Source organism: Rhinolophus sinicus, linkage group LG10, assembly GCF_036562045.2.
Source record: "Rhinolophus sinicus isolate RSC01 linkage group LG10, ASM3656204v1, whole genome shotgun sequence".
In the NCBI taxonomy this organism is placed as follows: Eukaryota; Metazoa; Chordata; class Mammalia; order Chiroptera; family Rhinolophidae; genus Rhinolophus; species Rhinolophus sinicus.
This window is the reverse complement of record NC_133759.1, coordinates 10,958,129-10,983,027: the sequence shown is the minus strand read 5'-3', so window position 1 is coordinate 10,983,027 and position 24,899 is coordinate 10,958,129. Positions and strand designations below refer to the sequence as shown.

General features: G+C 35.3%; 1 protein-coding gene across 11 annotated transcripts in view; it reads left to right on the top strand.

Moving 5' to 3' along the window:
• NKTR (natural killer cell triggering receptor) overlaps window positions 1-24,899 on the top strand; it is a 47,993-nt gene that overhangs the window by 8,883 nt on the left and 14,211 nt on the right. For 4 of the 11 annotated variants that reach the window (XM_019727530.2, XM_019727531.2, XM_019727536.2 and 1 more), the window contains exons 3-10: window positions 6,781-6,855; window positions 7,617-7,724; window positions 8,246-8,290; window positions 10,019-10,106; window positions 18,754-18,783; window positions 19,305-19,450; window positions 20,380-20,602; window positions 21,067-21,222. In XM_019727530.2, the coding sequence (XP_019583089.2) occupies window positions 6,781-6,855; window positions 7,617-7,724; window positions 8,246-8,290; window positions 10,019-10,106; window positions 18,754-18,783; window positions 19,305-19,450; window positions 20,380-20,602; window positions 21,067-21,222 (871 nt within the window). The other 7 variants (XM_074312551.1, XM_074312550.1, XM_019727538.2 and 4 more) reach the window with 7 other exon arrangements.

Sequence of the window (24,899 nt, the reverse complement as noted above, 5' to 3'; positions counted from 1 at the left end):
TGTCTTAAGTAGGATGTCATAGACTGAAATCCTGAATTCCTGCTTCCAACCCTCCCACTTACACAGGCCACTGATGCCTGATTCTTAATTAGGCAACATGTGAGCAGGGGGGCTATAAAGGGTAAATTCTCTGTACTCAGATTGGGTACCCAGTACGGAGGAAGACAGGGAAGAGTTATGTTCCGAAATTAAACTACAGGCAGGGACCCTCATAAGTAACATATTTAATGCGAGGACTCTGACGTTTTCACCACTAAACTGCAGTAACACTAGGAATTTGGAAATTGCCTGAACAGACAGACCATCCATAGTGTCAACTGCTACCTCTGCTCTGTCTGCCTCCCTTATCTTGCACACCTAGAGTCACCACCTGAAAAACTTGGTGCTTTTTAAAAAATATGATTAAAAAAAAAAAAAATCTGATTCCAGGAGTAGAAGAAGGAGACTGTGGAAAGCAGAAATAACCCCAGGGTAGCTAGCTTCTGCCCCCAAATAATCATCTTTTCCAGAGAGCCTGGAAGTTTCCACATGACTGTTACCTATACTAATCTGCAGGTCTGTTGCATTGAAACAAATGAGATAAATTTGGGTAAATAAGTCTCCTATTTTTAAGAATGCTGTCACCTTTGGGAAGGTTCGTTTTCGTACATGACCTGAACTCTTGCAGCAAGGCTTGATGAGAGAGCCACTCTGGGGTTGTGTTTGGGACCAGGGAAAGTCAGTAATGTTAGAACCTGGCAAGGGAGCCGAGTATATTGGAAAAGAACACTGGATGAGGACGCAGAAGGCTGGGCTCTGGTTCTGGCCCTGCTCGTTTCCACATGGTAGCCTTTGTCAGTTACATTAATAGCTGAGTGTGTTTGAAACCACACTCTTGGCTCTGATAATATACCACATGTTTGCAAGGGACCTTAATCCACACAACATTGTGATGTAAGATTTAAAGCCATTTAACAGAAGAGATTCTCAGAGGGGTAATTGACTGATCCAAGGTCACATAGCTAGTAATTGTCAAAGCCAGAGCTCTAGTCTAGGTTTTCTCTCTTATCCATGATATCATGGCTGTGTGCAAAACCTAGGGTTTAGTATGGTGGAGCTCCTTGAAGAGAAGACCAGGTTTTGAGGGGAGTGCTGAGTAGGGCAGCAATAGGATGCTTGTTGGCTGTAGAGAGGAGCACCTAAGATAGGAAAAAGGATAGACATGGCAGTAAAAACCAAAACCTTGTTTCCTCAATGTATCTTCCACTGTGTACTGGAGGGGATGAAAAACTTCTCCCATTTTACTTCTTCCTCCCTTCCTAGAATTTAAGCTAATACTGTTAGTCATTTGCTTAATTAGCTTGGTATTATGAATCAGGTAGGCTTTCTTGGCTGTCCTCAGAAGTTAGTCACCATTTATAACATTGTTTTTGTTGGAAAATGCTTTCTGAATTCCACACCATCCATTTAAAGATGATTTTTTAAATAGGAAAGATTTAGGATGGAGACTGCTACTGTGGAAGAATGACACATTAGGCAAAGAAAGGCGTATCATAATCAGTAAAGCTAATTTCCAAATTCTAAACTGTGTGACTTGACCTTTGGTGCATCTGTTTGGCTCATTTTAAGCTGAAAAGGGCTTCATTGTTTTTCTCTGTTAGTAAAAATAGTACATGATCATTATAAAAATTCCAATCATGTTTTTTAAAAAGTAAATCTGCCTTGAAGTCCTGCCATGCAGAGATATTCATAACTAACCTTTTCTGAATATCTAATCTGAATTCTATGTACATACACATTTTTAAAAAACATTACCATGCTGCATGCTGTATTGTGACTTGTCTTTTTCTATTAGACAGCATATTCTGGACCTTTTTCCACTTCAATAAATTAAGCTTTATATAATCACTTTTAGTGGCTCTATATTGAATGAAAGTATATTAGTTAGAATATATGGTAGTATTGTTTGCAGATCTAAAGCCTAACAGTGACTGAAATAAAACCCAAGTTTTACTTTTCTCTCTCAGCCTCCTGAGAGTCAGCAGATGAGGGCGGACCATCATTGCCTTGTTTCATCAGTCTTGACCTGAGGTGGGTGGGTGGAGTTCTTAACAGAAAAATTCAAGCTGGATAAATACAGAAGAGATGATGGAATTAGAAGAATCATTTTGCAACTCTCAGTATAATAGTTGGGTCAGGAAAGGATCATCAATGGCCAAACCTTTGGGTAAAAGGTTGTTATAGAACATGATATGCACATAGTTTCAAAGGCTCATCCACAGGTTATTAATTTAAAAATGAGGGAAGCTCCTTTACAGCGGAGAGATCTGGCTAATCCTGTACTTGAGCATCACTTGACCCATCATAATAATGGGTCAAGCTGACGTATGCGTCCTGATAGGATGTGAAAAAAAGGGAGAGAGATAGGGACTGTTTTCTATTAAAAGACACCAAGGCATGACAAACAAATTAATACATATCCTTGGTTAGATTCATAGGCATTGTGGAGGCAGTCGGGTAAATTTGAATATGGACTAAGTATTAGGTTGGTGCAAAAGTAATTGTGGTTTTTGCAATTGTTTTTAACCTTTTAAACCGCAATTACTTTTGCACCAACCTAATATTAGACTGTATTGTTAATCATCATTGTGTTTCTTGGGTGTGATAGTGATAGGGGTTAAGTAGGCACATATCCTTTTTTAGGAGTCTGAAATGATTGTGCATCACAATGCCTTTAACTTCCAGTTTGTTCCAGAAAAGAATTGCCTGTGTAGAGAGGGAACCATGAAGTTAATATAGCAAAACATCTTTATAGATTAAAAAATTTCAAAATAGAGTTTGCAGGGTAGGGGGTGGATTGCATCTTCATTCTGATGACTTTTAGATTCATTTTGTCAAGTTCCTCTAGAAATCTCGTTAGGGCTTTGGGGCTTGCAATAAATACAGGTTACTTTAGGGAAAATTTGACACATTTGCAATGTTGAATCTTCCTGTCTAAGAACAAGGTATGTCTCTCCTTTTGTTCCCATTGTCTTTAGGCCTCTCAGAGTTTTGTAGTTTTGTTTTTTTAGGTCCCACACTCTTTTTGGCTAAGTAGCTAGAATGTTTTTTGTTGCTGTTGAGAATATGAGTTTTATTATTTTTTCTACAGTTCTTGTTGATCATACGATAAATATCAACAATTTTAATGTCTCCGTTAATATTTCAGTTGGTTCTTTTTTAGGTTTTCTAGGTGTGCAGTTATGTCTTTAAAAATTGACAAATTGGTTTTTTTTAATTGATGTACATACCTCTCATATTCTCTTGTCTACTGCATTGGCTAGAATTTCTAGAACAACATTAAACAATAGTGATGCTAACAAGCACTTTTGATTATTTCTTTTTCATGGGATGAATGCTATACTAGTGTTCCACTATAAACATGATGCTGGCTGCTGGTTTGAAGGGTGTGTGAGAATGTTTCTGTTTATGTTAATGCACAAATGTGGAATTTCATCAAACGCTCATTTTGGTTTCCATCACAGGATGTTTATAGTTTTTCCTTCATTTCAATAAATTAATATTAACAGACTTCTAATATTTAATAGTGTCCTTTTAAAAATGAGATTGATATATGGGTTTTTAAAATTTGTTTTATATCACTTTTCTCAGGCCTTCAATTTAATTTGCTTCATAAAACTTAAGCTTTTCATCTTTTGCTGTGCTCTGAAGCTGCTGAGATGACATTACACTTCAATGTTACTTGAAGATTAGAAGTAATTTACCCATATCTGAAGAATTATTTAACAGCACTCTTTTGGATAGTTACTTAACAGCACTTTAGTTTCTTTCTTGGATCTGTTTTTCAGTCTGTATCAGCATGGAGTTGTAATCCATATTTTCTTACAATTCTTTTTTCTAAATTTTGGTATTCCTCTTTTATTTTATTTTCCCCTTAAAAGAGTCAGCTTTGGGATTTACTTATCAAGTCTAATATCTTTCTGCTTTTTTAATTCATTAAATTTTGCTTTTACTTTTATTAAAATCTTTACATTTTTCTTAGTTTTTTTATTTTTATCTCCCTGAGTTGAGTGATTGATTTATCTTTGGTCTGATTCATTAATGAAAATATTTAGGACTGTATGTATCAATTGGGACAAAGAAGTGGTGGCATTCGACACTTTGCCTTGTGAGACGTGGCAGCTCTGAGATCTGACGTTATTCCCCAACATCCTGGTTCTTAACAGTTCTTGGAATCTGCACCAATATCCCTGTCAACAAACTACATGAGACAATACATTCTCTTTTTAATTTTTACTAGTACTATCTGCAGGATACCTTTAGCTGGATGTTGACTGACATGTTATGTAAAGGTTTTGTGTGCCTAAATAATTATAGAGCTGTTTTGGTCTTCTATCTTATTTATGTTTTCTTACCACTTCCTTTGTTTTGTACCTTTTTACGTGGGTGGCTCCACCACAGTCACTTGAAAGACATTTAATATATTTTTAGTTCTACTGATGATTACATTTAAGTATTAGTCTGTTGACTCCTCCTCCTATGAAATATGAGGAAATGTACCTTCTCTTACCAACTATACCCCTTTTTGTTTTTTATTTATACTGTGATTTCTTTTTCTTTGTGGATGACATAATTCTATTGCCTGGATGCTAGAAAGATTCTTTTCCTTCATATCTTTGAAAATAAATAGATTTTATTAAGCTGTAATATGTCTTGATGTTTTCCATTTGTAATGATTTTTGCTGGTAATATAAATACCTTTGATCTGTATATTTAGGTACTCATTTATATTTTGTTAATGTCTATCTTTGAATAATTTTGTTTCAAGTGTTTTTAATTATTATTATTCAAATATTTATTGAGCACTTATTCTGTATCAGACACTGTACAAATCAGTGGGGATAGAGTGCTGAGTCAAACAGACTTGGTTCCTATTCTCCTGCCCTCACACACATCAGTCAGGCCCAGGTTGGACATAAGTGCGCTTCATTCGTACCACTGATAGCCCTTGGCATTGTGTAGCAGTTTGTAGCTGTCATTCCCAGCTAAGATATGAGCTCCCCAAAAGGGCACTGTGGCTTATATATTGTTGGGCAACCTGATTCAAGGGGAGGATATTAGTAAATAATGTTTGCGTAAATGGCCTGATTTTGTTGAAATGCTCAATCCGTTAATTTCCTCTTAGATTTTGCTCTCTGCCTCCCCAGTATGTCTGTTCCTACCTTTGTGCTTTGTTCTTATCCTATCCCTTACTTGTAATTGTGTATGTGATATTCTTTGCTTTCTATAGTGTATTGTCTCCTGCAATATTTTTTCCAGCCAGTGCTCATTTTTACAATTGTGGATATATCTTTTATGTCCACAATATATGTCTCCTTTCTCACCATGGCACCCGCAATTCCAGCACAGGGAACAGTAACATTATTGAAAGGTGATGTTTGATTTTATCCAGATTCTGGGTACTTGCTGATTTTCTTCCTGCCACCTACTGGCCAAATCAGGATTACACCCTGACATGGGCGTGTCTTGGCTTTTCCTGACTGTAACCAGCGTTTAAATGTGTGATAGTACCTGATTCATCTCAGTATTGTTCCTCGTCTGTTATTTTAAGGATCTGAATGCTGTTGGTATGCTGGGATTAAGGTCAGAAGCCATTCCTGCTCTGTGTTGTTTTTGTCCTTAGCCACGTATTTTTTACCTTAAAAACACCATGCGAATGGCTTATGCTAACCAGCTTCACATTTTAGTCTTACCCTTATAGAGCAGTGTATTTATTAGCATAGCTGCAATTCTTCGGAAGAAATATTAGTATATATAAAAATCAGATAGTAATGACTGATTCTAAAAGATTATTAAATCCCACTAAAGTGTAAGAAGTGCTGAGTGACCAATATTCCTGAGATCTTATCATTCATTCAGAAGCAGCATTAGTTTCCCAAGAGGCATCAGCAGAATTTGTCCACTCAGAAGACAATGTGTAATGATGTCACCACTCTGACAGCTAATGGAACATGTGTTTGTGTATTCTTGTGTTTTAAAAATGCCTGGGTTTTAGTTTATAACATAAATAGCAATAAATATAACCCACATTTTAAAAGTATAGTAATTTTGAAGAGTTTGAAGGAATCCTGAGACCAAAAAGTTGATGGAGGACTTAGTTCAACTAATGGATGGCACAGTTCAATGGAATTTACAGATTGGCTTCTTCTCATTTCCTGTTTATTGTAAGGGTGTTTTTGTTTTTAAGGAACCATAACCTATTCCCTTTTCTGCTTTCTCAGGAAATAGAATAGTTGTGAGTGGCATTTCCAGAAATTGTCTCTAAACAGTTCTTACGTAAAGGTAGAAAGCTGAATATAGAGAACAGAAGAACTTTCTTCTAATAGTACTGGCCAGAATGACTTAACAACGTGCTCTCATTACTAGACAGGTCCAAGCATAGATTGGACAACTATTATCAAGAGTATTTTTAAAGAATATCGCTAGTCAGGTAGGGGACTGTACTAAAAGGGACCTAATAATATAAGCCCATTTAAAAGATACTTAAAATCCTGCATTTTTCAGGCTGAAACCACTTTGGTTGCATGTGAATTCTAACCCTAACAAATGTACTATGGTGGAGTTCTTGTTAGTTCATATCACCCAGTTAAATACTTTCCTGTTCAATCTCTTAAAAACTTTAAATGAATTACAAAAATAGATTTTCCAGTTTGTTAATTCTATTAATTTCATTTCTCTCATATAAAACGTGGTATATTTAATCAACTTGCTTACCTTTTTTCCTCATGTGTTTTGTTTCAGTTGGTCGCATTATGTTTCAGCTCTTCTCAGACATATGTCCAAAAACATGCAAAAACTTCCTTTGCCTATGCTCAGGTAAATGAATTATTAAATTATTTCTAACGATAAGTCATGGCTTACAGTTTTACCTTGCTTAACAGAGTAGATATTTTCCTAAAAACTAATGGACTGTGAAATGAGTTTAGCAAATAAAAGATATTTTTATCCATATGAAATCAGGAAAGCAATTCTTAAAGGAAAGAGAGAAGAAAGAAATGTTCTCAAAAATGAAAAGTAAAGTACCGTAGGTAATTAAATCTTCTGTATACATTTTTAAAACTCTTGTTTTGGTAGAATTTTACAAATTTCAGTACTCTGAACACATTTAGCTCTCCAGATTTCACAAGAAATTTAGGATTAGAAGATAGGCAAAACATAATGAAGTTATTCTTTGTTATATATGATTGGATTTATGTTTCTAAAAAAAAAGAAAAATGGGGAGGAAAAGTCATCTGTAATGTTACTTTCAAAATAGAAATAGTAAATTAAATTTTAAAATCCATATTTGGATACACACACGCATAACAATCTTTGCACCAATTCCCTAATTACATTCTTTTATTGGAGTGATAACCATTTCTAATCTTTTCTCCTGTAGCATGTAGAGTCTGTACCACACAATTTAACATTTATATGCTGTTTTGTATTATTATTTTGAAGTGTGTGTGTGTGTTGTCACACTATACTTGTATCTCTTACAGTGCCCAACACACAGGAGGGATTTGACACAAAGGATTAATTGGATGATACTTTCCATGGAAGGATGTTTTGTAGCTAAACTTCTTTTTTTTTTCCAGGGGAGAAAGGCCTTGGGAAAACAACTGGGAAGAAGTTATGTTATAAAGGTTCTACATTCCATCGTGTTGTTAAAAACTTTATGATTCAGGGTGGGGACTTCAGTGAAGGTAAAGCTAAAAGTTATGCTCCTAATAACTCCATCTACCAGTTTCTAATGTTAATTGTAAATATTGTATCACTTGCAGTATGATGCAAATATTAGGTGGTCAGTGAATATTTGTTGGATGAATGAATGTTGTAGACCTAGAATGTATGAAAACAAAATACTAAGACATTTTTATTTTGTTTTTATGCAATTGTGATAATATTATAATTACTTGGTGAATTACCTTATGACAATGCCAAAATACTGTTTGATTGGTTTTATTCTTCTAGAATTTTATTGGAATGATTTACTGTTTGAAATATATGGGTTGTGGAGATAATTATTTTAGTAGTATTTATTGTAATAGGGTTGTACTTATATTTTAAAGATGAGGTTAATTGAGGATTGTTAGAATTTTGATTTATCTGCAACAATTAATTACAAAGTGTTACCTCCTTCAGCAAATTGAAACCATAAATAATTTATATGTATTAGTGTATTTTTAAATTTGCATTGTAGTTTAATGTAGCTCATTATTTGCAGGTAATGGAAAAGGTGGAGAATCAATATATGGTGGATATTTTAAAGGTAAGCCTTAATATATTATGGTCTCTTGTTTCAGTTCTGATGTTTAAAGCAAGTTTGATCATGTACTTTTAATGAGAAGAGGTTTACTTATAGTTCACTTTTTGCATGAAACTAATGCTGCATGAAAATACTTTATTTGCATGAACTTGGGGATAAATTATATTGTAATATATAACTTTTAATTGACAAGATTAATTAAGGCTAACGTTATGGTTAAACAAGACTTTCAGCATGGAGGTTAGGCAACTATATACATGAAAACTCCTATCTTCCTGCCTAAAACTGTCAACATATTCTTTTGTTTATAGAGAATGTGGTCTTTTGCAAAATGAAAAGGTAAGAGAACGAAGCTCAGTAACACAAACTCCAATTCTGTTCCCTTGCACCCTTCCTAATAAATTTATGGACAGTCTGGGTCAGGTTGTGGCTGGATTTCAATATTGCTTGAAGACTTGGAAAATTTTGTATACTGTTTCATACATGCATCTGTATCTTTTTTCTTTTCCTGGTGGGTTATTAGTTCCGCATCAGGGAAAAGAATCTGGTTGTGTTTTGTTTTTTTTCCCTAAACCAAGCAATTTCTTTGAATAAAAGTTGGTATTTCTTCCTCTCTCCAAGGTTTGTATGTTTTCTTTTGTATACTAGACTATATGATTGTGTATTATTCCTACAGTAGTAGTATTTGCATAAATCTAACTATTGCACTTGCCCCAAAAAGCCTTAGAAAAGTCAGTTGCAGAGATTTATAATGGGATCCAACATTACTAGGTTTTAATGCCATGATAGCTGCAGTGTTATAATAGTCTTTTATATTTCTTTTGGGGAAAAATGGATTACTACTCTTTTTCAGAAGCCTGTTCCCAAGGTAATCTTTTTTTAAAGTTTTCTATGTTTCTGTTTGTTCTAAAGAAAGATTTGTTTGTATGAATGTTAAAAGGAGATTTAAATTCTCAAGATATTTTTGCTGGAATTAAAATAACCTCTAAGTGATCTTTATGACAGAGTTTTTCCTTTGAACTAGTAAGAAACAGCTCTTTAGCTGCTTCTATTAGCGTGTAGCTTTGGAACTAATGCTAGCAGGCCACTCTACTGTGGTGGTTCCCTTTGGCAGATACTTGTGTATCTTAAAATTGTATTTTGCCTTTTAAGTTCTTTCTTAGATAATATTGTGATCCTATTGATTAGAAGGAATCCATATACTTAATTTAGTCATGTCCCTACAACTTAATTTATGTAATTTTTTGGTTTTTTGCTCTCATAGTCTAGCTTCAGTTCAGCTAAGTAAATTTGCCATATAGAAATGAAGCACATAAGAGGATTATTAAGTTTCTCCCATGTATAGTACATTAGGCAGGATAATTGGAAATTTGGAGGAAATGAGCTTTACTAAAGATTTTTCTAAAATTTCCTTACTGGTTTTCCCTGAAAGTTATAGTTTAAATATTATTTAGCTAAAGTATGTTACTACTAAAAGTGACTGTTCTAAGGCTGTTTGTATAAAGTATTAAATATATGTTCTTTTCCTCAAGGCTTTAAGTAGTATTGTTTTGGTCTTTTTATTCTTTTGTTATTTGGTTAGTTAAAATGTTTTTTCTAAATACTCAGTCAAGTTTCTGTACTGACCAGAAGAGGAATTTCATCCTATGCTTTCTATTTATTTCTGTGAACGTTACACCTTAAAAGTGACTTGTACTTGGAGACTGACGAATTTGTGTTTTCTTCAAACAGATGAAAACTTTATTCTCAAACATGACAGAGCGTTCCTTTTGTCAATGGCAAATCGAGGGAAACATACCAATGGTTCCCAGTTTTTCATGTGAGTAGGCATAATTCAGAGATGAGCTTTTCTTAAACAGAGAAGCGCTGTTCATGAGAAAGATGGTATAGTTAAACCAAGTTTAATGCTAGAATTCTGTCAACTTGGGTTGTATTTTTAATTTCTAATGTTACAGTGACTGATAAGCTCTAGCAACCACCTCAGTGTTTAGTATATATTCTGGATTTAAAGAATGGTACTTAAAAGACGTAACTTGAAGATGTACGTTATTTTTAAAATATGTTGTCATCTTACAAAAAAGAATTGGCTTTGATTTTTAACCAATTTGGGGCTCAGTTTACCAAAGCTGGATTGGAACATAAGTTATTGATAAACATTTAAAAGTTGTACCTACACTAGGATTAGCTGTGCCTTTGGCATGGAAAGCAGTTGGTTTGAATAAACCATTGTATGGTTGCTTTTTCTTACTGTTGCTCTTGAGCCAATTTGAGAGAGAGACCATTATTTCCTGATACTATATAGAAATATGTGATTTGCTGTCGAGCCAGTAAAAACCTCAAACTATATGAGATATCTCTCTGTGCATAATTGAATTAACCCAATGTTGCTGTCATTTCCATCAAAATTTATGAGATTATCACTCAGGAAACTTAAGAATGCTAAATTTGCTTTTTAAAAAATAAATGCCTTTATATGTATGTGCATGCACAACCAAAACTTTACTTATTTCTCATCTGAAACACCTGTGGCATACTTTTAATTATATTCTTGTCTACAGCTACTCTAAAACCTATATTATAATCCCATGATATAAAATATGAAAGATAATTGTCTAGCATGAAGTTTAAGGCTTTAGATTGGAAGTAAATCTCTACAGTTGTGCCATGTATATTGGAGAAGTATTTTATTTATGGTTTATCAGAAAAAAAATGTTTTTGGTCATCTTTCTGAATGGATGAGTATGAATGGCGCTTCCCTGTCTTTAAAGGAGTTCATATACAATAAATCTGACATTTTAAATTTGTCTGAAAAATAGATGTCCAACATGATCTGATAAAGTTCAGATAAGGGGCATTCTGCTCCAAAGAATGTCCTAAAAATGGAAAGCTGGTAGAAGATGATAATGCTTGGAGTTGTACAGGAGAAAAAGGAAGACCTTAAACAGTTATTCCTATAGCTTGTTTTGATCCCAGAAAGTATTAGTGACTATACTTCTTTATAGAGTATTTTCTGTTCTTAACCTTCTTCAGGGCCAAAAAAAGTAGTGGGGAATATTTTGAAAAGCTTCTTATATGGTAATTAAATATAGAAGCTGTTTACTCTTTGTTTGAGTTTTCCCATTTCCATTTTTAAGCTTATCTGAACTGAACATGATAAACTAATGATTCATTGGTCAAGAAGCTACCATCTGAGGGCTCTAAAGTTTCTTTTAGATTTCCTTGTTTTATACTAGTACATGTAAAATTTGATTTATCAGGTAGCAGCAGCTGCTTCTTTTTGTTGCTTACCGATCAGCTTGTTTATAAAATGTTAGAGTTAAAACTGGTGTACCTACATACATTAATTAAAATACAGTATATGAGATTCCTCCTTCAGAAAACTTAGTGTCTTGTTTCTGTGTCACTTAGTACTTGCTTAAGTCTTTCTTAAGAATGTTTACTATTAAAACAAAATTAAGGCCGTTGCTTAATTTTACAACAGACTGCTGTTTTTGATAAGGAATGCCAAATCAAAATTTTAACATCAGTAAATTAAGATTAAAATTTTAAATCTTGTTTTCATAATTAACTATAGATGGCATTAGTATCACTGTGAACCTGTGATTGAAAGAAAATTTTCTACTTTTAGTTTGAAATTTACTTCTGGAAATGAGTTTCCAGTTAAAAGTAATTTGGGAAGTAACAGAGTGTTTTTGCACCAAGGAAATCCTTATCTCTTTTCTTTTTTTTTTTTTTTTTTTGAGAAGGTTTTATGACTGTACTTTTTCAATACTCACTCACAGTTCCAGTTCCCCGTGGGTTGCAGTGTAAAAATCAAACGTTCACTTTTTTAAACAAAACATTTCCTTGCTTTTATAGAAAGGATAGGTAAAATGGAGGTGGTTTTTCCCATAAAAGAAAAATGTTTGAAAATCCATGTCTTACAAGCCCAAATCCGTTTGGAGTCGTAAGTAGTAAAAAAGTATAATGTACTGCCTTCAAGTTGTGTACGTGATCGCAGGTGATAGATCTAGAAGTTGAGGTTTCGAGGGTTGGTGGTCACAGAGCTATCTGGTGGCTCCCCTGCCTTGTAACCTCTTCCCTCAACCCTGTGGCACCTCAGTGAGCAGCAGTTCTGCAATCTGAAAAAGAAAGGATTGTATAAGAATGGATAGCTGCCTTTATAGTTCCTGTTTTATAGGCTTAATGAGGACTTTTAATGTATCCTTGCAAATTGTATTTGTAGTTTATGTTCTAAATCTGTTACTTTGCAATTCCTAAGGAGTAAATTTGGTGCTGTTAGTGTGGGTATTTTCAAAACGTTCCTCAAGGATTCTTGTGCTTTGTGCAATGACTATTGTCTTCATTACTGATACGTTTAGAGCCTCCCTTCCTGTGCATACATCATTTTTATTATACATGATTTTGCGTAGGTGATGAAAAGCAGGGTTTCTTCTATGAAGCTATTTGAAATTTTTGCAATAACTGCTTATATCTACTATATTAGTTATAATGATTTGTTAGGGGGGGCCTAAATAGAAGAAAACTGATTTCTTTTTGGAATAGTACTGCTCAAGAAACATGAAAGAAGTGATATATAGCACTATCCCTATGAATCACTGAGGAAATAATGGCTCATATTAAGGTTTTTTTGAAGGAATTCAAAGGCCTGAGACCAAGATAGTAACCAAGTTAAGTCAGTATTTAGTCATTTTGTTCTTTTTGTTATTCATGGTTTAAGCCAAAGACTAGAAAGAAACCACAATAAAAGCTTTAGAATTAAAAAGTCATAGAGTGGAAAGGATTGAGATCATCTAGTCAACCCTTTTCATTCTATATATCATGTTAAATAAAAAGGAAAAAAACGTATCAAGTACAGGTTATAGACATTTTATTCATAATCTAGAAGAAATTGATAGAAAGAGAATGATGCATACTGTAAGCTACGTCATCTATTGACCACTCTGCTCTGATTTTATTTTAGTTAGGTATTAGAAGCATCAAGCATTACTGGAAAATAAAATGACACCACAGGAAAACATTTTTCTTTTCCTTTGGCTGTTAGTAATAACTGTCTAGTAATCTTGGCCCTAATTTCCATTGTCTTTGTATACATAGAAAAGATAAAGAAGATATTGCATAAAGTAGTTATGAAAAAGATTAGGTAGGTGGTTTATAGTTTTATATTAACTATTCTCCTGGTTTAAAGCACTAACCTAGACATCAGGAAGCATTGGTTCTAGTTTTGTTTACTATGTACCTTGGGTTATTTCTGTGTTTCCTTTTCTATTTATAAAGTATCCACCCCAGTTTCTAAGATAAGGTACATATTTTGTTGTGAAAATGTAGACACACAAATAAGAAAGTTTTGTAGGTTGATCCTAAGTTTCTGAACATGCGGAATGATTTATATGGAAACATTGTCTTGCCAAAAGGAAATAGTTGTAATTGTCTGATTTTCATCAGTGTGAAAGGTGCTGCAAAGACGCTTTGGGCTCATCTTGCCTAAATCAGGACAGGAGCAGCAGTCTGTCTATCCGCTGCTGTGAGAACACAGTGTGTGGCAGTTTCCCTTAGTCTGTGCAGCCCTTGTATCACAGCCGTGGAGTAAGTAGAAAGACCTCCCAAGCTCTGGAGAGCTGGCTCTGTGATTGGCCACTGTCAGTGGTCATGATAATTATAAAAAGATAAGAAAACCCAAGATAACACAGGAAAGTCAAACTTGACTTTAAACAAAAAGTGTTTGTTATATTCTAAGTCATAAATAGGAGTATGGGAGGAAAACAAAAGAATGTGTTCTGTTGTTTAAGAATCAGACTTTCCAAGAGGCTACTTACCTGAGTGGGAGAGAAACGCTGATCATTTCAGAGTAGTGGGTGGTTTGGTTTTAAGGGGGTTATAAAGCTGTGTCGACATGTTGGGTAGCAAAAGTAGTTTGGGGTAGAAATGCCTTTTCCCTGTATATACTCATGAATTAGTGTGAGAAAAATACTAGTAAGTGTTAATAACCCAAGAAGTTCTAGCTTTCTCCTTCCATTTTTTGGGGTAATACCTTCATATGTTAATTTCAAGATTTTCCATGAACAAAGATGTTCATGAAACTTAGCCATAAACCAAGTTCTCTGAATATCAAGTGTCATCCGTAACATTCAGTCTTAATACTACTGAGTGTTTATGTGACATGTACTGGTGTGTATTATGTTAGCATCAGCCCGGAAGTTTTGAAAGCTCTTCTGTTGGTGACGTGGAACACACACGTAGAGCACTGGAACGTGGCTTGGTTAGTTTCTTTTGTTCTTGCAGAAGCTTTGTCTCTCTGTACAGTTTGGTGCCTCTTCCATGATGGTGTGATAGTTTCAGGCATGGAAGGAAAACAATTGCATGTTGAAGGCTATGTTAGACAGAAATAGGTTCTCTGTGTTTCCTTCTCCCATACGACTTTACAGCCAGTCACTCTTTTTTCACATTCATCGAAAATGCCACATTATTTGAAACATTATGTTTTTTTTTACAGTAATTCAGTATCAATGCAACTATAAGAAATTAAAGCTTGTTTTTAAGTATTTCAATATTTAATATGTCCAAAACCCCTATAAATAATTTGTCCACTGTATATAATAAGGTTTTTGGTCTGAGTAGTAGTAGATTTGTTTAAAGTAATAGAGTTAAAATTGGTCAGACAGTGTATATTCTTTGAAAAAAATTATATAATGGGGAAAATCAGAGAATAGACAGGAAAAGGAAGTGCTGTGGCCAAGATTGACAGCATATCATCAAGATTGATGCCTTCATCTCTCTTCCTTTTTTCTGTTTTGAGAAGGTTATTAAAATTCTCGTTACGCTGCTTTATTATTTTATTATTATTATTTTCAGTGATTAACAACTTCAAAGTGTATATACAAGAGCATTGAACAGTAACTATAGTCAGCCATTTGCTCATTACCTTCCGATGGTGGTCTGTTATGATGCGTGACTGAAGAAAGGTTTCCAACATAGAAGCATGAAAGGTTCTTTAACTACTTGCAGTGAATTAATTAAAAGTTCCCTGAAACTTTGTTTGTTTTGAATTCTCTTAACTCAGTTCTTTCCAATGAAATCTTTGCTTTCCACTGGTGTTAACTGCTCGTGGCCATTCAGGTTTTATGCTCATGTGTGTAGTCAGGATACATTATTCTCTTTTTGAGAAAGATGTTAGTTGACTTAGCTAGTTTCTAGGATTTGTGAAGTGAAATGTCCTGTTTTGTTAATAGCTGTTACTCACACTCTGGTATTACAGTGTTAAGGATCTGTGCAGACTCCAGCTTCAACCACAACGCTTTGCTTAAGCATAATTCATCTCTACATACGTACTTATGTGAAAGAAAATTTAGAGCCCTCCATTTTGAAAAGCTTTCTTGCTTTGCATAAAACTTGAAAATATTTAATTTCAAAGTTATATTGATATTAAAACATAGATTCAGTCTTGTCTTAAAAGTGTATTACAATTTATTTCTTGCCATTTTTGTGTAAAATTTACAGAAAGAGTGTTACACCGTGCGCTCCAAAGGTAATGTCTCATTACTCTAAGGCTCTCTCTTTTTCTTTCTTTGCCTTTATCTCTTTAATCCTATTGTTATGTGCATTGAACAATTTTAAGAAAAAAAAACTCTGCTTGATCTGAATGGCAGCAATACATGTATGTAAAACAAGTGTGTTTTATTGTTCATGGTTAATCCTGGGAAGTATGTTTTAATTTCAGTGGCTTATTTCTACCAAGTTTCCACACATCTTCCGGGTGGGAGTGTTGTATTGTATATAATGGTTTTAGATCTCATTTCAATACAGAACTATTAATTTCTGTATAAGGCCAAAGCTTCTTTGATAATGGTATAAAAACGTACCGAGTAACAGTGACACTTTTCAATTTCTGGGATTTACAAGGTTTAAATGAACCCTTGCACGTATATGTTTAAAATAAACCCAAGGGTTGGGAGAACCTGGAAAATCAGTGTGTAAGTGACAGGAGAAAATGGAAATGTGAAAATATTGAAAGCTTTTATAATTTGAAATGTTCTGTGTGGTTGTTTCTCCTTCAGGTGTGTTTTCGTAAGCATCGACATATTCATTATAGCCTGTGGCCTTCTTAAGGTCTTAATTTACTGAGCATATGTCACCACTGCAGGGGTGTTGACAACTGTATAGTTTTAAAAGATCAATGTAGTTAAGAGTTGTTGGGATGAGGTCTCTGTCCATTTTTGTAGAACTGAATGTCCCCCTGCCTTTTTGTAACCCCATTTGGCAACATCCTCTGTTTGTCCATGTCTCGTGTCAGCCCAGTGCCAGTAAGCTGGCTTTACCATGTGATTTCTACTCCTGGAACGTAGAAATCCTGAGAACTCCAGAGGGATTTTTTTGGTTAAGATCCTTTCAGTATTCTTAATATATTGTCTAACCCAGTTAAGGTATACATTTGTATTTTTGCATTCTGAATTGCAGCTATGATTACTGGACTAATTATTTATACCAGTTTAGGCACCGTGGGCCAGCTGAGATTTGTCCTTGAAAGAATTGTTGCTGTCTTCAGTTGTTTTCTTTACTGTCTCAATAAAGGACCAAGTTCATTTGTCTTCAATTTTCATTTGAATTAAAAACAAAACAGGAATCTGTCATAGAGGTAGCTGTTCTATCCTCCAGTTGAGTCTCAAGTAGTGTGTAGCTACATCACTGCAATTAGCTAGAAAGTTTTAATCTTACCATTTGCTCCAACGGTTGCCACAAGATGGTTTTTACAGCACTCCTGTTAGCCAAGGTGGCAAATTGAATTGGGCTCTGTGTGTGTTAGAAAAATCTGTATGTAGGCTTTCCCCTAATACCAGAAGACTGAGAGTTGTGAAAGGATCAAGGAAGGAAGATGAATACATTTAATCAATAAACTATCCATTGTTTTCACTGCTACATATTTAAGATTGATCCCTTACATTGTGGAACATTTAAATTTTTTCTCTCTTTACATCTTTCATACAGTGGAATTACTGTCTAGCGTATGGACTGATTTCTTTCCATCTTTAGTGTGCTTTGGTAAAGTTTTATTGTGGAAAGCACATTTCTACCCTAAAGTTATTGTCCAAGATAGTTTCTGGATACTAGTTGAATAATTTAAGCATTAGTGCCTCACCAGTTTGCTAGATTTTCTTTTTTCTTCTTTCTTTTTACTGTCTGTTCTTATTCATTTTTACTATTACATTGGCTTGAATTACCACTTCTCAGTCTTCTAAGGAATATTTGAGACTAGTGGTGTTAAAACTCAAGATTTCCTTTAATATTCTGGAACTTCTTAAGTTGACATTTTAATTTTTAAAAATTAATTATGTGGTGGATCTTACAAAATTGAATTTTCTTAATGTAAGTATAAGTGTAACACTTCTTTGTAGAGTAATGATTTTTAGCATTATGAAGGTTAAATTGTATTTTGTGTACTTACGTGTCTTAGATTTGCCTTAAAAATGAATGTAAAAATTGATATGGGAGCTTCTAATACAATTAACTGCTTTAACTTGGCCTGATATCCAGTGAGCTTTCTCTCAAATCTATTTCTCATTCTTATAAACTAAGATGTTTGTGGTGTATACTTCTGAGTCTAGTTATATCTGCTTTTGCCTTTTTTTCCACTGCAATTCACAAGTGTGAAGATTTGGGAAAATGCTATGGGAAAACCAGCTTGGGTTCAAAATATCTTAACCAAATGTACCCCATAGGCTTCCCAAGAGTGACTGTCTGCCAGTTTGTGACTGTGAAAGAGGCTGGTTGGGTGTTCTCTGGGCCATGGAAACTTGAAATGTCTATAGTGTTATCTACCATTATTTACTTTGCTGTCAGAAGTGTTGGCAGATTGAAGGGTTGGCTTCCTATTGCATTTTCAGAGTTGCTGTGAGTGGCAGAGATTCACCTTAGGTGAAGGAAGAGGGCCAGGAAGTTCTGGAAACAGGATTCCTGAGGTCTTAACCTCTCGTCTGCCTGCCCAAAGGATGCAGACTGACTCAGTGTGAGGAGTAATAAAAGAACCCATGCTCGCTTCGGCAGCATGTAGACAAATAGAAGCACTCATCTATTTAACTTTTCTTTCTGTAGGGCAAATGATAGATACTTTTTATTCTGTTTTAATTATCTTGATAAATTTTGAGTTTCTGGTGGTTTTTTTGGATTTGAGAGTAACTTGAATTTTAATGTCGATGTTTCAAGCCTAGTTTATATGTATACATATAGTCTTCATATTGGAGAAATAGATACGATTTTGTAATTCATTATAATCTTGAGGGTTTTTAATCAGTAAAATGGATAGTATTGCTGTTCTTAAGGTTTGTTAAGTTGAGATGTATATCATGTTTAACTTTTTCCTCTGTCTTTTTATCTTTACCTTTTTGTTCTTCACATGCTGTGCTTTAAACCCACTCTGTTCACCTGAACACCTGGTTTTGGCCGTCTTCTTCATGTTGATGTTTATCACACAGTACCACAAAACCTGCTCCGCACCTGGATGGGTAAGCGTTAGGTTCTTACCTTGGGGAGGTGTTTGGGTGGCCAGTCCAGGACAGATTGGACCATGGGTGAACCCTCAAGGGGGCACTCTTGATCTCCGGGCCCATCTCTCATAGCCAAACTCTTCCTTAAGGATCACACGATACAGTAGCCTTGAGACCCATGGCTCTCATGTCACTGAAGGGGTCTTTACCGGGGCCCATGGACGGGCTTCTCAGCCATGTAGTCTTGAGTGACCCTGTAAGGATGGTTTCTGAGTATCAAGTGCAATCTGACTGTTACAGGACTCTACCATAAAATGGTTAGAACCGTTGTTTTAAAGGCAGAAAACTAAGACCCAGTTTGAATAATTGGTTGTTTTTGTTTTTATTTCAAGTTCGAATTCCCTTCTAGTTGCTTCATGCATCAAACACTGCTTTTATTTCCAGGTCTGTGGACATGTCATTTATAACAATTGTCTTGATGACTGCTCATGGCTTAATTTTCAGCGAAGCAATTCTCTCTTGAATTTGTGTTGTGACAGGGTGCATGTTGTCTTTGGACTAGTTATTTCCGGGTTTGAAGTAATCGAACAGATTGAAAATCTGAAAACTGACGCTGCAAGCAGACCCTACGCAGATGTGCGCGTCATTGACTGTGGGGTGCTGGCCGCAAAGTCTACAAAAGATGGTAAGAGGGTTTTTGCTGTAAAGGGAGCTAGGATACAGGTAACGCACGGTGAACACTGTAACTTAAAGGTACCTCCTGGATTTCAGTAGTGGAAAAACTCATACGAGTGGTATAGTAATAGCCCTGAGGCCTCTGTCATACCCTGTATCCAATTCAGCAAATTTCATCAAATCTTACCTCTCTCTTCTTTTTACTTCTCCTGCCACCAACCTGGTCCAGACCACCAGTATCTCTTATGCGGCTTAGCCTCCTGACTGTTCACTTCGCTTCTATCCTTGCTCCTCTGTAGTCTCCTCTCAGCAGCAGTAGCCTCTCCTAACTTGTTTATATGGCCTTCTGCAGTCTGCCTTAACAGCAACCAGCGTGATCTTGTGGGGCTCCCCTCTCAATCAGCCATAGCTGAAGTCTTCACAGGTCTGTGAGGCTGCCTGGCTCTGTTCCTGACTTCTTCCCCCGCATTCATTGTCTTCTAGCCATGCCGACTTTTACTCAGACATGCAAGCACTCAGGGACTTCGTGCTGGCTGTTCCTTCTGTCCGGAACCCTCTTCATTCAGATACCTGCCTGACCCCCTCCTTCACTCCCTCCAGGTCTCTGCTTAAGTGTTATCTTACATTACCTTTGACTCTCCCTGTTCCCTTACACTGCCCTTTTTCTTCTTCTCTTTTTAGTACTTCTCATTTGTCATACTATGCAGGTACTTATTTTCTTATCTGACCCCTCTAGAATATAGTCTCCATGAAGTCAGGGGCTTTGTTACCTTACAATCTCACCAGTAAATTGTATTATCAACTTGAGAAAAGTTTAAGTTTTGTTTTCAGTTTGCTGTACATGAAGCATGTTTTACAACACTTGGGTATCACATTTTTTACTCTGAAAGGTAGGCACCGAAATGCAGTACTAATATTTTTGTTCATATGTCTTCGAAGTTTTTGAGAAAAAAAGGAAGAAACCAACTCATTCAGAAGACTCGGATTCCTCTTCCAATTCCTCTTCCTCTTCTGAGTCATCTTCAGAAAGTGAAATTGAACATGAGAGAAGCAGAAGAAGGAAACACAAGAGGAGGCCAAAAGTTAAACATTCTAAAAAGAGACGAAAGGAAGCAAGCAGTTCAGAAGAGCCAAGAAGTAAACATACAGCAAGCCCCAAAGGGTAAGTGTGAAACCCTAGAGTACTCTCACCTAAAAAAACCAAACTCCCTGGAATGGGAAAGTGTGTGTAATTCTGTAAACTTAGCTTTACCACCTATTATGAAAAAAGGATAGCGTTTTTTTTTACTTTAAGTTTAAATCTGGCTAATCTAGGGGTAGCACACACATTTCATAGCAAAGATTTATGTGTTTGCAAGTGAAAATAATCCCTGAAACTCTTAAAAGAAAAAAAGTTAGGATTCATTTGACAATTTTCATTTCAGAATTTTAGTACTGTGGGTTTTCATTTGGCTTGTTGATGTTTTATATGTTCTCTTTGAGAAAATTGTATAAACCTCTTGAGTGAGCCTTGTAAGGTATCAGTAGTTTTGCAGTTTACTGTCTAATTTTATGTGCTCTTATTACTATGAAATAAGTAATAAACATTACACATCTTAATTGGTGACTTGGTTTGTTCTCTCTAAGTCACTCTGAGAGGAGTGATACCAGTGAAAAAAGGTCAGTCGATTCAAATGCTAAAAGGGAAAAGCCTGTGGTCCGCCCCGAAGAGATTCCTCCAGTGCCTGAGAACCGATTTTTACTGAGAAGAGATATGCCTCTTATCACGGTGGAACCTGAACCGTAAGTAGGATGGTTAACCTGTTATGTTTTCATTTTTGATTGATGGTTCCATAAGCTCATTGCAGTTCCACATTTATTGAGCATGACTCATAGTTAAAGCACTTAAAAGATACTGTGGAAGACACCAGATAAATGAATGGCATGCACCCCACCTTACAGAATTCACATTCTACTAGTAGGAGAGTGGGCTGGGCAAGTTGGTCAGGGGACAAGTTCTTATTGGAGGTTTGGAAAGATTTCATTATTGGTCTTATTTCCTTGGCTTTTCATTAGAAGTGAGATTTTGGTTGTCAGAACAGGGTCAGTTGAACTCTTTGGATCCAATCGAGTGATAAAACGTGTGTTCCAATTTGAATAGTACAAAATCAATTGCATGGCAGTTGGCGATGTAATTCAGTATCATACTTGTAGATATGTTAATGTCATTAACTTCCTCAGTGATTACTTCTTTACATTGGAAAACCTAATGTGTACCTTTTGATTTGTTCTCCAAAAATAGTATTTGATAGTTTGTATATTAGACTCAAGTTTAGAATTATTCAAAGAAATGTATGTACAGTGAACTGAAATATAATAATATTGCTGGTGAAATTGATAAGTTTCCTGTGAAGAGTTACATTAAAGACTGAGAAGTGAAGCAAATGTCCCTGTTGACAGTCAGGTCTCTGTCACGTGATTCATTCAATAATTTTAAAACCTGATATTGTCTCATTTTAAAAAGCTATTACAAAATGAGATGTGTCTTTGAATTAATAGCTTAACATGGTCTGATATTTTCATTTTTAAAAATTCTGGCTTGTGAATCAATTTTAGTGGGACCCTTCTTAAAATACAACACATCAAGTTCATTGATCAAATTTATTTGGCTTTCAGAAGGTAGGAAACTTGAAAGGTCAGTTTCAGAGTCGTCGGGCAGGGGTCAGCAAACTGGTCTATGGACCAAATTTGGCCTCCTGCCTGTTTGTTTTTTCGTTTGGGGGGTTTTTTTGTATAGGCCATGAGTTGAAAACGGTTTTTATGCTTTTAAATGTTTGTGGAAAAAAATCAAAAGAAGAATAATGTTTTGTGATATGTACAAATTATGTGAAATTCAAATTTCGGAGTTCATAAGTAAAATTTTACTGGAACACAGCCACATCCACTTGGTCACAATGTTCTTGTGAACAAGTAGTTGTATTTGAGTTTGTATGTGGTGCTCTCTTTGCTGTACGTTGCTGCTCGACGCACTACACGCCACAGTGATGCAGTTACAAGTCTGCAGTATTTCAAGGCTGCACAGATAACCCATATAGGCGCAGATCTTTTCAAAGATGAAATATACGTAACATCTCGTTACAGATCAGCATTACCAGTGAACAGCATTAACATCGTCTGTTTTCATCAAGAACACTAATTATGAACCCTAATAATTAAGTGAAACGTTATCCCCTCAAAAAAGAATTTCACTCCTCTCATTATTAGATCTGTATTACAAAAAAATGATACTCAGATAATATATTTTGAATTTCATTAATAAAATATTTGTGAAAATGTATTTTCTTTCTTGTTATATAAGTACTTACATAATAGCCTTCATTATTTTCTTGGCTTACAAGTCCTAAACTACTCATGGACTCTTTACAGACAAAGTCTGCCAACCTCTGTTATCTGGTATTGTTAAAGTAGTTTATACCACTCTCTTGATTTTGTGGTTGAATACTGCTGATAAATTTATTTGGTTGTCAATCTTTGGTCACATAACATCTCTGGAAAGTATTTTGTGCAGAATTGTTGTAAATCGTAATTGACTGATAGTTGTGTTATACAAAGATAACAGATTGATCTATTTTATTAGGATCTTTGAGATTTTGATGAGTTGTTTGGCAGCTGAAATTCAGTGTGCTTCAAGAACTCAACATATGCAAGGATAAGAAATGGACTGCCAGCCATAGTGAGGTTCCTACCTTACTGGTTTACTAGCAGTTAAGCTCATGATCACATATAATTTGCTTAGCAGAAGCTGGGTTCCGCACTTGCTTGAGTTCATTTGTTCTCAGCCGCAGCTGTACTTTTAGCAAGCTTTTAAAAATACCAATTTCTGAGCCATACAGCAATTCAAATCAGAAAGTTATGGGGAGGAGGGACGAGGGTGTCAGTGTTGGAGCAGTATCTGAAATTTTCCCAGGTGAACATTAATTCTTGCTGGACACCTGTTCGTAAGTCATTTGGCGTTCAGTGCTTTTTTTCTAAATGAGGAAAATGGGGCTACCAGGTGCCTACCAAGACTACCTAGTTATCTCCTTCTGAGACTCAAGTGATGTCACGATGGGAAATGACTGGAAAAACTTAATACACTTTATAGTTAACATTTTAAAAAATACAGTAACGTTATGTTTATGTGGAGCCATATTCCTGGAACCTTCAAAAACTCTGTATAATGGTTATAAGAGTTACGTTTCATTTCTTTCTGTGACCTTGGACAAGACTTTTAACTTCTTAATAAAATTCTTCAAAATGGAGATTTGAGAATAGTACCTACCCCGTAGTGTTGTTCCAAGTATTAAATGAACTAATGCCTTTAAAATGCTTATTAACAACCAGCAATGAACAATTTGAAAAGAAAATTAAGAAAGCACTTCCATTTAAAATAACATCTAAAAGAATAAAATACTTAGTAATAAATTTAATCAAGGAGGAGAAAAACGAGTACAATGAAAACTATAGAATATTGCTGAAAGAAATTGAAGAAGACCCTAAGTAAATGGAGACACATTTCGTGTTTATGGACTGGAAGACTTCATATTGTTAAGAGATCAGTACTACTGAAAGTGAACTATGAATTCAGTGCAATTTCTATCAAATTCCAACAACGTTCTTGTAGAACTGGAATAGTCAATACCCCAATTCATATGAATTGCAAGGGCCCTGAATAGCCAAACAATCTTGAAAAAGAAGGACAAAGTTGGAGGACTCATACTTCCTGCTTTCAAAACTTACTACAAAGCTTACAGTCATCAAAATAATGTAGCACTGGTGTAAGGCTAGCCAGAGAGACCAGTGGAATGCAATTGAGAGTCCAGAAATAAAGCCATACATCTGTGGCCAATTGATGTTAGACAAGGGTGCCACCCCATTACGTGGAGAAAGAATAGCCTCTTTAATAAACGGTACTGGGACAACTGGATTTCCAAATGCAAAAGAATGAGGTTGAATCCCTACCTCACATCATATACAAAAATTAACCCAAAGTGGGTCAACAATCCAAATATAAGAGCTAAACCCGTAAAACTCTTAGAGGAAAACGTAGGGGTAAATCTTCATGACGTTGGATTTGGCAATGATTCTTACATTTGACACCAAAAGCATAAGCAGCCAACACCAAGACAACTCAACTTAAGAATGGGCAAAGGACTTTAATACACATTTCTTCAAAGATACACAAATGGCCAATGAGCCTGTGGAAAGATGCCTAATGTGATTAGTCATTAGGGGAATACAAATCAAACCCAAAATGAGATAACCACATCTCACCTACTAGAATGGCTAGAATTAAAAAAACAAACAAACAAAACTAGTGTCTGCAAAGATATGGAGAAATTGGAATCCTCTTTCATCGCTGGTAGGAGTATAAAATGATACAGTTGCTATGAAGAAACAGCTTAGTGCTTCCTCAAAAAATTAAACAGATTTACCATGTA